This window comes from Pempheris klunzingeri, chromosome 2 (assembly GCF_042242105.1).
Source record: "Pempheris klunzingeri isolate RE-2024b chromosome 2, fPemKlu1.hap1, whole genome shotgun sequence".
NCBI lineage: Eukaryota > Metazoa > Chordata > Actinopteri > Acropomatiformes > Pempheridae > Pempheris > Pempheris klunzingeri.
Window position 1 is genome coordinate 16,291,683 of NC_092013.1, and position 15,026 is coordinate 16,306,708.

General features: G+C 40.8%; 1 protein-coding gene across 2 annotated transcripts in view; it reads left to right on the forward strand.

Annotated features, from left to right (window-relative positions):
• Positions 1-15,026, forward strand: part of arhgap9 (Rho GTPase activating protein 9) — a 43,128-nt gene that overhangs the window by 17,809 nt on the left and 10,293 nt on the right. For both annotated transcript variants that reach the window (XM_070841318.1, XM_070841310.1), the window contains exons 6-15: positions 2,220-2,492; positions 3,834-3,923; positions 7,602-7,667; positions 9,364-9,510; positions 9,671-9,769; positions 10,696-10,757; positions 10,901-10,988; positions 11,614-11,709; positions 12,146-12,244; positions 14,576-14,681. In XM_070841318.1, the coding sequence (XP_070697419.1) occupies positions 2,220-2,492; positions 3,834-3,923; positions 7,602-7,667; positions 9,364-9,510; positions 9,671-9,769; positions 10,696-10,757; positions 10,901-10,988; positions 11,614-11,709; positions 12,146-12,244; positions 14,576-14,681 (1,126 nt within the window). The remainder of the gene's footprint in view (positions 1-2,219; positions 2,493-3,833; positions 3,924-7,601; positions 7,668-9,363; positions 9,511-9,670; positions 9,770-10,695; positions 10,758-10,900; positions 10,989-11,613; positions 11,710-12,145; positions 12,245-14,575; positions 14,682-15,026) is intronic.

Sequence of the window (15,026 nt, forward strand, 5' to 3'; positions counted from 1 at the left end):
ATTGGTGCATAATCAAGAAACCTAAATATAGAATATAAAGTAAATATATTTACAATACAGAATATGAGAAAAATATAATAAAAATGCACTCTTTATCTGTTTTTGAAAATGTAAGAACTAGATAAGCAATGAGAGGTGCTGATACATTCAATAGTCTGATTTGCACAGAAAACTGGAGTGTTGTTTGTTCACTATTTTTTCTCTCTCACATATCCTGCTTTTGCCAACTATGAGGGTCAAACATTTACTACCAACATTTCACACTGGTTAGTTATTAGACTAAACACAGTGTGACTTTTTAATATATCTCACTTCAGTTCTCACATCTCTGGTCTTCCTCATGTCATTTTGTGGTAGAATCACAATAACCATGCAACTAACTGTAACTTCGCTCTTGATCTGAGCTCAAGCTGGAAGAGGAAGTCTTAGAAATAGAGGTCAGTACTGAATAAGATCAAGGAGTCGACTGTTCTGGAAAACAAACAAAGGCCTCTGTCTCACACACACACACACACACACACACAAAGGACAAAATGGTAACTTTTATTGTTCTGGAAACAACAAACAGCTGATGATGTTAGTGATTACCTTTTCATAACCATGTTTTGTCATAATCCAGTGAGTAACTATTGTATCATTGTGTCTTGTCATTTTGACAACAGGCCTTTCTCACTGCAGATGGTCTGACTTGTCATTGCAGGAAAGGTGTAAGTAACAATAAGTAACATTAATGATGGCTCCATTCCATTAAAGTGTGCAAATACGTCATGCCAGTGAGACACTTTACACAATAACAGAGCCCTGATGTTGGTGCATATACAGTAAACAATGTGCATTAACCTTATAGTAGTTGCACCTGTTTTGTTTTTAAATACACATTCCTGTATCCACATTTACTTTGATAAAAAATTTCAGCCATAATGAATAGAAACACAGCTAAGAATATATATGTATCTATAAAATATTTAACCACTGAGGTGAACAGTAGGAAACAGTGAGACAGAAAACTTAAGGTGAGCTCAAGCTTCAGTGCTGCCCCCTGGGGTAAAGTACAGTCACACATGTGCACTGGCACACGCCATGTTCCCTCAGTCATTATCTGTAACAACCATGTGTTACGTAACAGGGATCAACCAGCTAGTCAGTCAATCAGTTAGTGAATTATGTCTCAGCTATATTTCGTGGAAAGATGATCTTCTCTGCATAACTTTTCAATGAATTTCATTGGATTTGTAGATGTCTCCCCTTGTAGCTGTTGCTTTAGTCCCCTGTGTCTGTGTGAGCGCATGCATTTCTATAAGCTCTGTGTTAATCCTAAATCTGACGGTTGTTCTATAGTAAGAGGCAGTGGGCTGTTTTTTCTGTCCCTTCTTTACACACTCAGATGTTTTTGTTCAAAGCACTTCTGTCTGCTGCTTGCAGTGCTTGTTATGAATGAACACACACACATTGTTGTTCACATGATGTATCCAAGTCAAGCGTATTTGGACTATAAACTGTACGATATCTACAGCAACACTTACTGTACAATCCTTTGAACCATGATTTCGATTTAAAAAAAAAAAAAAAAAAACCTTTTAGAGTAAAGATGCCAAACGCCCACACAGAGCCATATAGTAACATGAGCATACATACATTACCTTACTAACACACACCATCCCGCTGCTGTAAATAATCGCTAGAGCACCAAATGTGTATTAATCTCCAACTGAAAATAGTCTCTCTACAAATGCGCTTCTCTGGTTGGAGTAACTTTTACTGAAAAGTACAGGGCCCAGCTGCTTTAGTAAATTATTTAGACATTTATAATAATGGAACTTTATATTTGTGAGCTGTTTATAAAGATTTGTCTACATCTTTAGTATGGACAATTTAGCTTGGGGCTGAAAACCACAGACAGGGTAAAAAGGAGATAAAGTATCAAGAGACACACTAAACTACAGCGCCCCTTCATTGTACTGAAGGACTAAATGAATGTCACCCAATGAAATGGTGTGGCTCATTGTGTTTTTGGGCAACCATGGAGGCCTTATGGCACAGAGGAATACGTTTTATCAGGCTTTGGCCACACAGACAAATCTTGATAGGTGGAAAAATGTGAAGTATAAGCTGATGAGTCATAATGTTTTGTGTTTTGAGAGAGTTTCACATCTCTCGTCCTTTCCCTCTCTCCCTCTCTTTCTGTCCGTTTTTCCGGCTTTACTCTTTCTGCCTACTAGGTCCCTACAGAGTCCTATCTGTCCCAGCTGTCCTGGCAGGACTCCCCTCTTTACACTGAAATGCAGCCAGAGAAACGTATGTCACAGCTGGAGCCGCCTCACCCCGCACCTGGTCAGCAGCCTCTTCAGATCATGGACCTGTGGGAGCAGTACTTGGACACGTCCACAGGGAGATGCTACTACATCAACACCATCACGAAGGAGATGTCCTGGAAACCCCCACGCCGGGCCCGTGGACGCACCACCAACAAGGCAACGAACCCAACACAACAGGTGCTCATTTGCTGTTTTTTACTCCTCCTGAATCCTCCTCCTTTTTTTTTCACTAAAATTGCTTTTAATTCACAAAGATGGGCAAATTCAGAGGTGGATGAAAGCTTCTTTTCTCAGAGGAGAGGATAGAAAAGGGTCAGGATGTAGAGTAAAAGAGCCTACTCATTTATATGCTCACATAGTTTGACTGAATCAGCACTAAAATGGACCTTTTCAGCCAAAGAACTTCATAAGACCTAAAGGAGAGCACCCTGGCTCGCATATTTTCTCTTTACTTAGACACGAGATGATGTAGAGAGGGTTGCACACACGCACAGCGATCACAGGACAGGTTTCCACAGCTGGAAGTTGAAGTATAGTGCACATGGGGAGACTCGTATATGAGTTTGAGTGGTACTTACTCTAGATATTCTCCCTTTGGCATAGGGTCACATTGAACTTAACACTAGAAGAGTTGCTGAATTTTACACAGTAAGTGGGGAGGTCATTGATATGGATGGGCAGCTTTAAAGGACTAGTGCGACATTTTGGGAAATGTGCTCATTAGCTTACTTGCTAAGAGTTAGATCAGACGTTTCATACACTTTCCCCTGTTCTATAAATATACACAAAAACTGGAAATGGAAAACGGCTGACATTCAGAGGTAACAAAGTTCGCCTACTTACACCTCTACAGTTCACCATTTATCACTACCATGAACACTAACATTACATCTCATTTGTTTAGTCTGTGCAAACATACCTGAGAGCAAAGATGTGAAAATGACAATGCGCTGACAATAGGAGGGTTGTCAGCGCAACCAGCAGAGGCTCCAGGAAGTAGCTGCTCCCAGGCTAGAAATAGTCAGTTACATAACTCGCTGTAACCTACATATTCTAATGTTCAGAGCTGCAGGTAGGCAGACTTTGTTATCATAAGGAGAGAGCCAGGCTAGTTGTTTCCCCCTGTTTCCAGTCTTTGTGCTAAGCTAAGCTAACTGGCTGATAAGAGTAGCTGCATATGTAACAGACAGACATGAGCGTGATATCAACCTTCTCATCTGCCACCTTCTCTTGCCACCATTTTGAACTATTTCATATGAGTATTTGAATATTGCATAGCAACTGACAAGGCTTCAATTCAGGAGTTACAAGAGTAGGCGACTAGTTGTATAGAGGACTGATAAAATAACGCAAACTAACAATATTCTAATAGTAGCCCTCATTAAACACTGCCTTTGTGAGACTTTGTGAGTATGTTCAGTGTTTGTTGACCCTGTTAAAGACAGGGTTTGGGTTCTGCAATGTGGTACGTTTGAGGCTTATAGCTGTTTCTATATATTGTTTTCTGTTCCATTGCAGGACAGTCCAGTCCAACCTCAGACATTACCCAGGGAAACCAGCCATCTGTCCCTACCACTTCTTGGAGCTGGCAATGGAACTATGCACAGGGTAAGATTACTGTACATCAGAATTTCAATAAATTTAATTAGATAGATTTAATAGATTTAATAACTAGATTCTGATTTAACTTACCCACAGTTACCTTGGTTAGTGGAGCACTGGTTATCACAGGATATGAGAGTTTTTGAGATGATGAGATCAGGATCAGGTTTGTATTTAGTGACAAAATGACACTTATGATGACACTTAATTGGTGAAACTCTTGGCTCTGCTGCTAGTGTTGTTTTCTCCACCTAAACTGCAGAGTTTAGAAGTGTTTAGAATGAGTGTATTCTGTTTTCCTTCTTCTTTCTTTTGTCTTTCTTTCCTCACCTCTGTTTTCCTTTTCTTTGTACAGACTGAACAAATGAGATGTAGTGTTAGTGCTGGTGTTAGGGTTAAATGATGTAAGCAGGCGAACTTCGTTACCTTTGAATAGAGCCATGTCAGCCGTTTTCCCCCTTCCAGTTTGTATGTATATTTATAGAACAGTGGACACAGTGGCTTTGTAGCTTTTATTCAGTGATCATCAGTTTGCACCGCGGAGGTGGTGAGTAATTTGTTTATGACTTATGCCAAGTCAGTGATTAGCTGAAGGGGATTTTTTACGATCATTCATTTGGTTTGGTCAGAACTTCCTAGAACCGCCTCTTAACTTATTGCTCTGTCCCATGATGTAAATTATTATTAAGAGTATTGAATAAACATCCTTATGTAACATTCGTAAGTGTAAACAGCCATGCTGTGGCATCTGTAAACAGAGCCGGACAGAGCAAACCACAGTGGGACAATAACGAACACCCCCCTGTCCAGTTCTATTCATATGAATCTAATGTCAGCATCTATCCATTGCCCAGAGTGCTGGACTGTGTCCCAGATTAAAGCAGGGGGAAATGCTGAGCACGGCCAAATTAAAAAGGGGATTACATCTTTCTAGTCGCCCCATCGTTTAAAGACAGACTCGCTGCCTTATTTGATTATTTATTAACTGCCCCCTGATACACACTGACACACACTCCCTCTCAAATGGTGTTTTTGTTGGGCTAATCCCTGAAGGGAATAACAAGGTAATGCCCCTTGATCTGATGCAGATGAGCAGAGGCCATTAGAGCCGCAAAGGGAGACAGAGGACTCTTTTAAATCCAAAACATTACAAAACATTGCTAAATTTAAACCACTCTGTGTGAAACTTCTCATTGGTCTTAAACGCCTCCCCGACCTCGCAGATGCCGACACAACGGTCAAACTTCCACTCTATCATTCATTTCACCTCATTTTGTAAACTTAATTCGCAACAGAGCATTTATTCGCTCCCAGTGAGGAAGTACGTCTGTTGTTTCACACGTAAAGTTTTGGGGAATTTATGCAATAGCCTTCAGTAACCAAAACTGACCTGCGTAGCGAATCAGTGACGTGATCGGCATGGTAAAGCGGCGCAAACTGCGTGATCCAGATTGTTAGAGATAAGCATTTTGCATCTCAAGGTTGCATTGCCTCAATGTTGCGTCAGTGTTTCAAATTTAATGTTGCTCATCAAAAAAATACCCACATGATCAAAGCAGTGATTCCCCCATCAAGTCAGTTTGAGGTGCATCCTGTTGACCTATATGTGTCACTTTATATTTTAAAGTACTCGTATCACCAAACAGGAACCTCACCAATGATATATAATGCTGGCTGCATGCCAAATAAGTTAATGACCCAGGTGTTAAAACCCTGGTGACCCATATTACATGTTAGCACACAGCGTTCTCTAGTCTAGATTTTTTTTTTTTTAAATACCACTTGAACCTTTACCCTGTTGACTCCTTGCTGTCTTTTGTGACCTCATGTATACATATTGATTAAAAGTGCATTTGCTCATCTTCTGTGCTTAAATACAGTACCTAAACAAGCCTTGTTTTCTATCACAGTTAAGAGGGAAATCTTAGACTTTTTACCCCTCAACAAGCTGAGCAATTTTTAGGATTGGTCTCCATTCATCAGTAGTTTGCATTTCCACTCCAGCGTCTGTGGACGCTGAACGTTTCTACCATTGTCCATTACTTTTAACTTCTCTGCTCACCTGCTCGCTGGTTTCCACACACTGACTGTCAGCAGCAGCAGGTGTTGTTAAGGTGTTAACACTGACTCATGTTGGTGGGAGGCGTAGCATGTAGTTTACTTGTTAGTGTGGCAATAAATATACTAAAAATGAGCTTCATTCCAATTTGTTGTATTATTTGTGTGCGCTTGTTTCCTCCTGAATACAAATGTGGATATTTTTGGTTCTTTTGCAAAAACCTAATTTCTATTTTTAAAATGCTGCGTACATGATAAGGCATCAGTAATAGACTGTATGGCACCAGTAACAGAAATCCAGTAATATGACAGCATATTATTCATTGTGAGTCATTTTATTTTTGGTATATTTTGTGCACAATGCTTCTGTACTTAGTTATTATAAAGGCTAAACCTTACCTTGTAATGGACTGTTTTAACAGTATAGTATTATTGCTTTTACTGAAGTAAAACATTGTCTTCACTGTCTTTGTCTACACACATTTGCAAACAAAAGCTGTTGGACTGTGGTTAATGTGGCAATGTTAGCAAAGTTCTGGTGTGATTATTTTGAGCTGTTTTACATGAGAATGATTGTACTGGAAGATAAAGGCAGCTTCCCTCTAGAATGGGGAAGTAGATGTATGCTGAGACAGGAGGGAGAGATTAATGGTTTTTACATTTGGCACAAGTGCCATGACATGCAACGACAGACAGCTGAGGACTTAAATCTGACAGACAAAAAGCTCTCTGTAACTAGAGTTGGATCATATAACTGGCTGATCAGAGATAATGAGCACCTACACTGTAAGTTCATTTTAATTTCCTACCTACTGTTACTTACTTACTTGTGTTGTTGTTTCCATTGCATGCCATTATTTAAGTGTCTTTTCTAGTTTACCCTCTTGGCTTTTTGTAGCCAGAAGTGTTGACATTGACTTTGTCTTTCTCAGAGCAAGCTGATCTGACTGTATTTATGTGGATGTGTGTGATTCAGTTCAGTTAGTAAAAGCAGCATGTTTGAGTCAAACAAGTACTATGCAGTGTGTGTTTCAGTCTTTTTGAGCAACGACCTTAACCGCCTCTCTTTAACTTCAGTTGAATATGGGCAGGAGTGTGCGTGTGTGTGTGTGTGTGTGTGTGTGTGTGTGTGTGTGTGTGTGTGTGTGTGTGTGTGTGTGTGTGTGTGTGTGTGTGTGTGTGTGTGTGTGTGTGTGTGTGTGTGTGTGTGTGTGTGTGTGTGTGTGTGTGTGTGTCTTTCCGTGTGCTGAGATGTGGCGAATCAAAGACCATTTTTAGCTGGCAGGATATAAGCGGGCCAGCGGAGTAGTTTCGGTGTTGTTGTGAGCGTTAGCTCGCGCTACATGGCTGATCACATTCGTCAGCATCCTGTTTTTAAATGTTGGTGTGAAATTTACCCAAATTGCTGCCATTTTGGATTTAAAAAATTATCCCACAAATAGCAACAAGTTAAGTTTCCCCAAAAAAACTGACAGAAAGCCTGAGTAAAACATTCTTTTTGCAGGTCAGTTATACAGAAAATGGAGTAAACTTCTGGTTTTACTATTTGAATAAATTATAAATAGCAACTGTCTATAATAGTTTCCTGTCTTTGTCTTCCTGTCTCTCTGTCTTCTTTCTCTCTAGCTGTCACCTGATTTCCTCTTCGGGAGCCACCAGAGGAATACTGATGGTGGCTGGCAGATGAAACAGGTGAAACTCTACCTCCTGCACTCTTTCATCACCAGAGGGCACCTAATACATTTCACCTTGACTTTCACCCTGTAAAAAAAGACTTGTCAAAAAGTAAAGTAGAAGATAAGCACACTTTGCCAGTTTTAGATGTTCTTCCTACATAACAGGATGCAATGACCCCAAAATGGGACGTCATACTGTTCTGATGGTGCAGTTTGTCACCTCGATTTTGTCATTTATTTTTACACGTCTGTACATACACATGTATAGGTTACTTGGACTGTCTGCTCTCCTTTTACAAGGCATTTAGCTAACATGTCTTTCCTTTTTCTGCCTGACTGGGAAGGTAATCCTAAGTGTTTTATCAGTGCTTAAAGGGCTTTTGATGGAGGGTATTTTCCTCATGAAAATCAATGAACTCGAGTCGTTAGATTTGCAAAAACTGCATCTCCACTGTATTACTGTAGAATACATTAAAGTAATGCCAGCTATGCTCTTTAGATTCTCAGAGATCAGCATTTATGCATATTAAGGTGGTGAAATAGCAACTCATGGTGTAAAAAGAAAGGCAGTTACCCAAGCAGTTCTTACTGCAACATGTTGCATCACAGTGGGGTGTGGGTGCGCTTGGTTTAAAGCCCTTTTAAAGGCCTCCTCTTAGCACCGGAGCAGATTTGGCTCTTAGTGCTAATCCTCCTTGCATGAAAAGATAGCAAACATTAGGAGGGATATTTAGTCTGATTGTTCAAACTAGGTTACAGGGATTGGGAAAGGTACTTAATTATGGCTGTTGCTGCATGAAAAGTTAAAGTTGTGTGAATTGCAAAAGTGCAATCATGCAGACTTGTATATGCACATGTGTGGGATTTCAAGCATGAATATTTTGCATGTAAAGTACAGATGCACATATGTGCATCGTTGTGTTTCTGACACTCAGCTCTTCCTGTGAAGTGAAGTGAATCAGTTGGAACTTCTCAAGGAAACTGCAGTTTCCTCCCATTTGCCAGGTTGTAAAGTCTTCAGAATAGGCACTCATGCTTACGCTCAGTATCGTCTCTCAGAGTGCCAGAATGCTTCAGTTCATATGAGCAGTTTACGTGTGTGAATAAGGCTGTGATGCTTCGCTGCTGCTGCTGCTGCTGCAGCATTGTTCTTCCCCAAAGAGGAATGGTAAAAAAAACTGTCATAATGGCTGCCTCTGTATGATATCTAGAACGAGCAGACAAAGACACGAAAACCTGTTGAAGTAAAATGGAGGAGTTAACGTCTTCCTTGATTGTGCTCCAATTTTGCGTGCTTGTTTGCATGAATTGTATTTAAAGTGCAAAGTAAGTACACAAACAATAGCTCCTGAAATGAAGAAATCAGGAGAGGAACTGCTCGCCCAATTTTTGCCCCTGACCTTTCTGTTGCTCTGTACTGTTGCTTGTTTGTGATTTTAATTGTTAACGAATTAATGCACATTGCACTGTTGCACTACTTCAAGGTTGCTCTAGGCAAGAGCATCAACTAAATGCTAACATGTACAGTAAATATAATGTAAATATATATATATAGTCTCAATAGAATTATTCTGAAGAAAACAAACATCAGCTTGTATTTATTTTTCAGTTCACACACAATAGATCAGTGATTGTCGTTTCTCTTGTGTGTCTGTTCCGCCCTTCACTGACCCAAACATTTGCCCTGCCCCTCACCTTGAACCCCTGTGAAGAGCATGCAGCGTGCCGCCTCCTCTGACGCCCTGAACACGATGGCGTTCAACAATGCCGATGCCAAGTTCCATAACTGTGTCCCCATGCATGACGTGAAGCAGCAGCTCAGCCACTCCCAATCTATGATCCTGCCTGAGAACGGCAAGGTATTCACCTCCAGAGCACATACACACACAAGGTCATAAAGTGTGTGTGGAGAGGAACTGCAGACGGACTTCAGCAGACAATTTTCACACAAAATATTGAACATGTGCACATACACACATACAGACAAACGGCTGATGATGCCGACCTCCTGTCTTTCAGATGGTCCAGCAGTGCAGAGATTACTCCTGTAATGTGACCAACATCGTCGTGGAGCCTCCGTCTCCCGAGAGCTCGCCAGACAGTGATGGCTGCACGCCAGTAAGAAAACACTGCTTTTTAAAGACATACCTGTACATGAGTGTAATATTTTATACTGATTTGATATTCAATTCACACAATACCCTCTAAAACATTCTTCAAACACTCTTGTTAAACTAGTAAAACCACCGTTCTCTTACAAGTTCAGTTCTGTTTCATATACAAATCAACACAGTTATTTGTAAAAATCCAGTTCTGACAAAATAGTAATTTTCCAGAATTCATGTGATTTTTCAAATAGGCCAAGAGAAATGTTGTGAATATACAATGTTTACCAGTTTGTTATTTGTAGATAATGTTAGATATCTGCAGCTAGCACGTGCTACACAAGTCTTGACGCCAGAAAATTGTATTTTGTCAAATGAAACATTTACTCAGAATGATCCACATAACTATTTTTTTCTCATTAAAAAAAAAATTAACAAAACTGTCCACAGTAAGGACTTTTGATTCATCAGAGTATCTGTAAAAACATGCTGCAGATTTTCTATTTGAGTGTCAGTGTGGAAATCTTAAACCCTGTGCAGATAGAAGCAAACAAAGCTTTCCTCTTCCTCTGTTGTCTCATCCCTTTGGTCCCCACTGTCTTTATATACTGTACTCAACACTTATAACTTCATAGTTAGTATTAATTCTGTTCTGTTGCACCTTAAACGGGGCCATACCGCAGTGGGAGATTTTAGAGCAGCTCCCCTCCTGCTATTTTTTGAATGATGCAACAGTCAAGTTAAATGGGCTCGCTCAGGATGCAGTACATTACACAGAGGAAAAGCCCTCTGCTGTACTCAGCTATTAAAATTACAGCTTAACTTAACTGTTCAAGCCATTTTTGCCGACTCTGAGTGATAACGGTTTGACAGTGTAGATATCAGGGCTTGAATGTTGCAGATTTGAATGCATTTTGAGCCCTTTTACTGTGTTCTCAGGAGCTGGAGAAAGCCGGCCTCCTGAACAAGACAAAGATTGCAGAAGGTGGCCGGAAACTGAGGTGAGAGGTGTCCCAAGGCTGCTCCCATTAAAGTCAAAGAAGCTAAATTAGACTGCATCTGTTTCTATGAATTACACAAAGTCAAATATGATTTGTTGAACTGAATCCCATCTGACCAGTATACGTGTATATGTGTGTTGCAGGAAGAACTGGAGCCCTTCCTGGGTGGTGTTGGTTGGAAACAGTCTGGTTTTCTTCAAAGATCCTAAATCACAGACACCTGCCAGCTGGGTGAGAGCTCAGACAGACTCTGTGTTCAACGATTTCAGTCCAGCCAGTAAAAACACTGCTAATAAATTACTAGAAAAAAAAATCTTCAATCTTCTGCTAAGTCATGTGAGATGTCAGTTTTCCTGCATGGTGGATTATTTCTATTTTACAATTAAAACATGGTGAATTAACTTTTGAAGTTAGCTGACTCTGATCCGATGCACAAAGGTCAGCAGCTTCTGTCTTACACCCCCAAGGCCATAAAAGTGGCCACTCAGATTGATGTCCGCTATGTTGCCCACATTTCTGTTTGTTTTTCACTCTCTCCTCATGAAAGCACGTCATTTCATCTGTTCAGAAAACAGGTCACACACAAACCTGTCGCAGTTGTTGTGTATGAAAGTTTGTCATAATGTAAGAGTCAAAAAAGGGGACAAGAAATGGTAGCCTACAAAAAAACACCCACAAAAAGTCATTTTTAGAAACGTATGTGGGTCAATTCAGCCAAAGTGTTGAAAAACACATGTTTGTGTGTGTGTGTGTGTGTGTGTGTGTGTGTGTGTGTGTGTGTGTGTGTGTGTGTGTGTGTGTGTGTGTGTGTGTGTGTGTGTGTGTGTGTGTGTGTGTGTGTGTGTGTGTGTGCCAGAAACCGGGGAACAGTCGCCCGGAGAGCAGTGTGGATTTAAGAGGAGCTCAGCTGCACTGGGCCAACGAGCTGTCCAGCAAGAAGAACGTCTTCAAGGTAAGAAACAAGTGGAATAACTATCAAAAAACCCAGCGAAAAGAAAATCAGAGAATCACACGATCTCAAAAATAATCCTCATTCTTGGAGCTGTTTCTCATTAGTAGTGAGTGTAAAATGTTCAGGCTTCAGTGACCCTTCATTTTCATGAGTGCTATTTCTGCCAGCAAAGGGTCCTTATCAGTGAGAGAAGTGAGAGCGGAAAGAGGAAGCTGTAAAAATTGATTTACCAGAGAAATTTAGCAGATTTAGTGTTATATTGCTTTTAAAATCAAGGAAAGTCCTGATGAGTGAGCTTAACACATGACAACTTGTTGAAAGTGGTGACATGTGAAACAAGAAAGAAATGTACTTAAAACTGAAGATAATCGGCTAATTGGGAACGTTTGCGGTCAGTTTGTCACACTTTAATATGGTCTGCAAATGTGTGTTGTAGTTGAGGACAGTGACAGGCAACGAGTTCCTGCTGCAGTCGGAGACGGACTCTCTGATCAAAGAGTGGTACAAAACCATCCAGAGCGTCATCGACAGGCTGGTGAGACATAAAACACACAAAACACGCACACAGTTCTACTTTTTCTGTACCACTTCTCTATTAGTGGTAAAATGGGTTTCTCTTTGGATCAAAATAGCGACATGTTCCCAGTATATAAGGTTTATGTTCTCCACTGCCCTTCACTGGATGTCTGGCACACAGACTTATCTTCATTCTTGAACTCCTTCATGTCGTGTTTGTGTTCTTGTTAACTTCCTCAAGATTTGGCTGCTGCCTTTCAATTTGTCTTCAGAATCTGGTTCAAATTTAATGTAATTTAAGATTAATAAAAGTAAAGAACTATGTACTCAGATTGTTTTGTTTTTTTTAATAAAAGACTGAACGGATTCATATAGCACGAAGGTGCTCTATGAAAGGAAGTAGAATTCAGTTCAGTTAATTCACAAAACAGTCAGCATAAGACACAATGTTTTATATAACTGTACAGTTGTGGTCAAAAGTTTACATACACTTGTAAAGAACATAATGTCATGGCTCTCTTGAGTTTCCAGTTATTTCTACAACTCTGATTTTTCTCTGATAGAGTGATTGGAACAGATACTTCTTTGTCACAAAAAACATTCATGAAGTTTGGTTCTTTTGACTTTATTATGGGTCAACTGAAAATGTGACCAAATCTGCTGGGTCAAAAATATACATACAGCAATGCTAATATTTGGTTACATGTCCCTTGGCCATTTTCACTTCAATTAGACGCTTTTGGTAGTCATTCACAAGCTTCTGGTTGAATCTTTGACCACTCCTCTTGACAGAATTGGTGCAGTTCAGTTAAATTTGTTGGCTTTCTGACATGGACTTGTTTCTTCAGCATTGTCCACATGTTCTCAATGGGGTTTAAGTCAGGACTTTGGGAAGGCCATTCTAAAACCTTAATTCTAGCCTGATTTAGCCATTCCATTACCACTTTTGATGTGTGTTTGGGGTCATTGTCCTGTTGGAACACCCAACTGCGCCCAAGACCCAACCTTCGGGCTGATGATTTTAGGTTATCTTGAAGAATTTGAAGGTAATCCTCTTTCTTCGTTATCCCATTTACTCTCTGTAAAGCACCAGTTCCATTGGCAGCAAAACAGCCCCACAGCATAATACTACCACCACCGTGCTTGACGGTAGGCATGGTGTTCTTGGGGTTAAAGGCCTCACCTTTTCTCCTCCAAACATATTGCTGGGCATGGTGGCCAAACAGCTCGATTTTTGTTTCGTCTGACCACAGAACTTTCCTCCAGAAGGTCTTATCTTTGTCCATGTGATCAGCAACAAACTTCAGTCGAGCCTTAAGGTGCCGCTTTTGGAGCAAGGGCTTCCTTCTTGCACGGCAGCCTCTCAGTCCATGGCGATGCAAAACACGCTTGACTGTGGACACTGACACCTGTGTTCCAGCAGCTTCTAATTCTTGGCAGATCTGCTTTTTGGTGGTTCTCGGTTGACTCTTCACCCTCCTGACCAATTTTCCTTCAGCAGCAGGTGATAGCTTGCATTTTCTTCCTGATCATGGCAGTGACAAAACAGTGCCATGCACTTTATACATACAAACAATTGTTTGCACTGTTGCTCTTGGGACCTGCAGCTGCTTTGAAATGGCTCCAAGTGACTTTCCTGACTTGTTCAAGTCAATGGGCGTTTGTATCCAATGAGCCCTATTTAAATGGCCTCAGAGAAGTCACCAGCTGTAGTCACTCATAATCCCTCACAAGAAGTTAAGAGGCCATGCTATGGAGCTCATTTCATTGACACAACTTTCTAAGTCACCAAAATTGCTAATTCATGTTGCTGTATGTATATTTTTGACCCAGCAGATTTGGTCACATTTTCAGTTGACCCATAATAAAGTCATAAAAGAACCAAACTTCATGAATGTTTTTTGTGACAAAGAAGTATCTGTTCCAATCACTCTATCAGAGAAAAATCAGAGTTGTAGAAATAACTGGAAACTCAAGAGAGCCATGACATTATGTTCTTTACAAGTGTATGTAAACTTTTGACCACAACTGTATAATGTCTTAAATGTGAAATGGGACACTGATAAGCCACCTGAAGCTTGAGAATATGGGCCCAAACACTAAGTAGATCGTATTTAAAATATATTCTTGTTGTCTAGATTTGAAAGTGCATGTATTGTACAGAAACATTTACAACCAACTAAATACGTATGTAGACTTTTTAAAACCTCATACATCAATAGCAGCATCAAAAATGAGGCATAATTTTAGTTTTCTATCAATTTACAGACTCTTGTTTAATGGGTATAGAAGCGTTAAGCATTGTGTCAGTTAACACAATCAGCGTTATTTCACTCTTCCTGCCTTCCAGGACCGTGAAAACCCGCTAGACAACGTCCTTCTGTACTCTCTGAGGCGAGCGGGCAGCGTGGAGATGCTGGACCACAGTGGAGACGAGGACGAGAGGAGAACGTCACGTAAGTCACCACTACACGACGCCTCTCATCGCTCCATCCTGAGTCACATTATCATCACATACAACCGTCCCCGCCCTCTTCAGTTTACTCACGGCCTCGCGCTCCGTCATCATCACTCTTTTTCTCTAAACTTCCACACAGGCCTCTTACATCCCTCCATCCTTTCCTCCATCATCTCCTCCATCCAGCCCACTTACATTTTCACGCGGCCACCATGGCAAATACTCCCCCCGTCAGTCATGTCTCACCTCCGCCGTCGCCCGGCCCTCCCGCTTTTCATCCTCACCACCATCCCCTCTCATCTGCTCTCCTGCCCCGCCGCTGAACGCCCCGCGCTGACCTGCT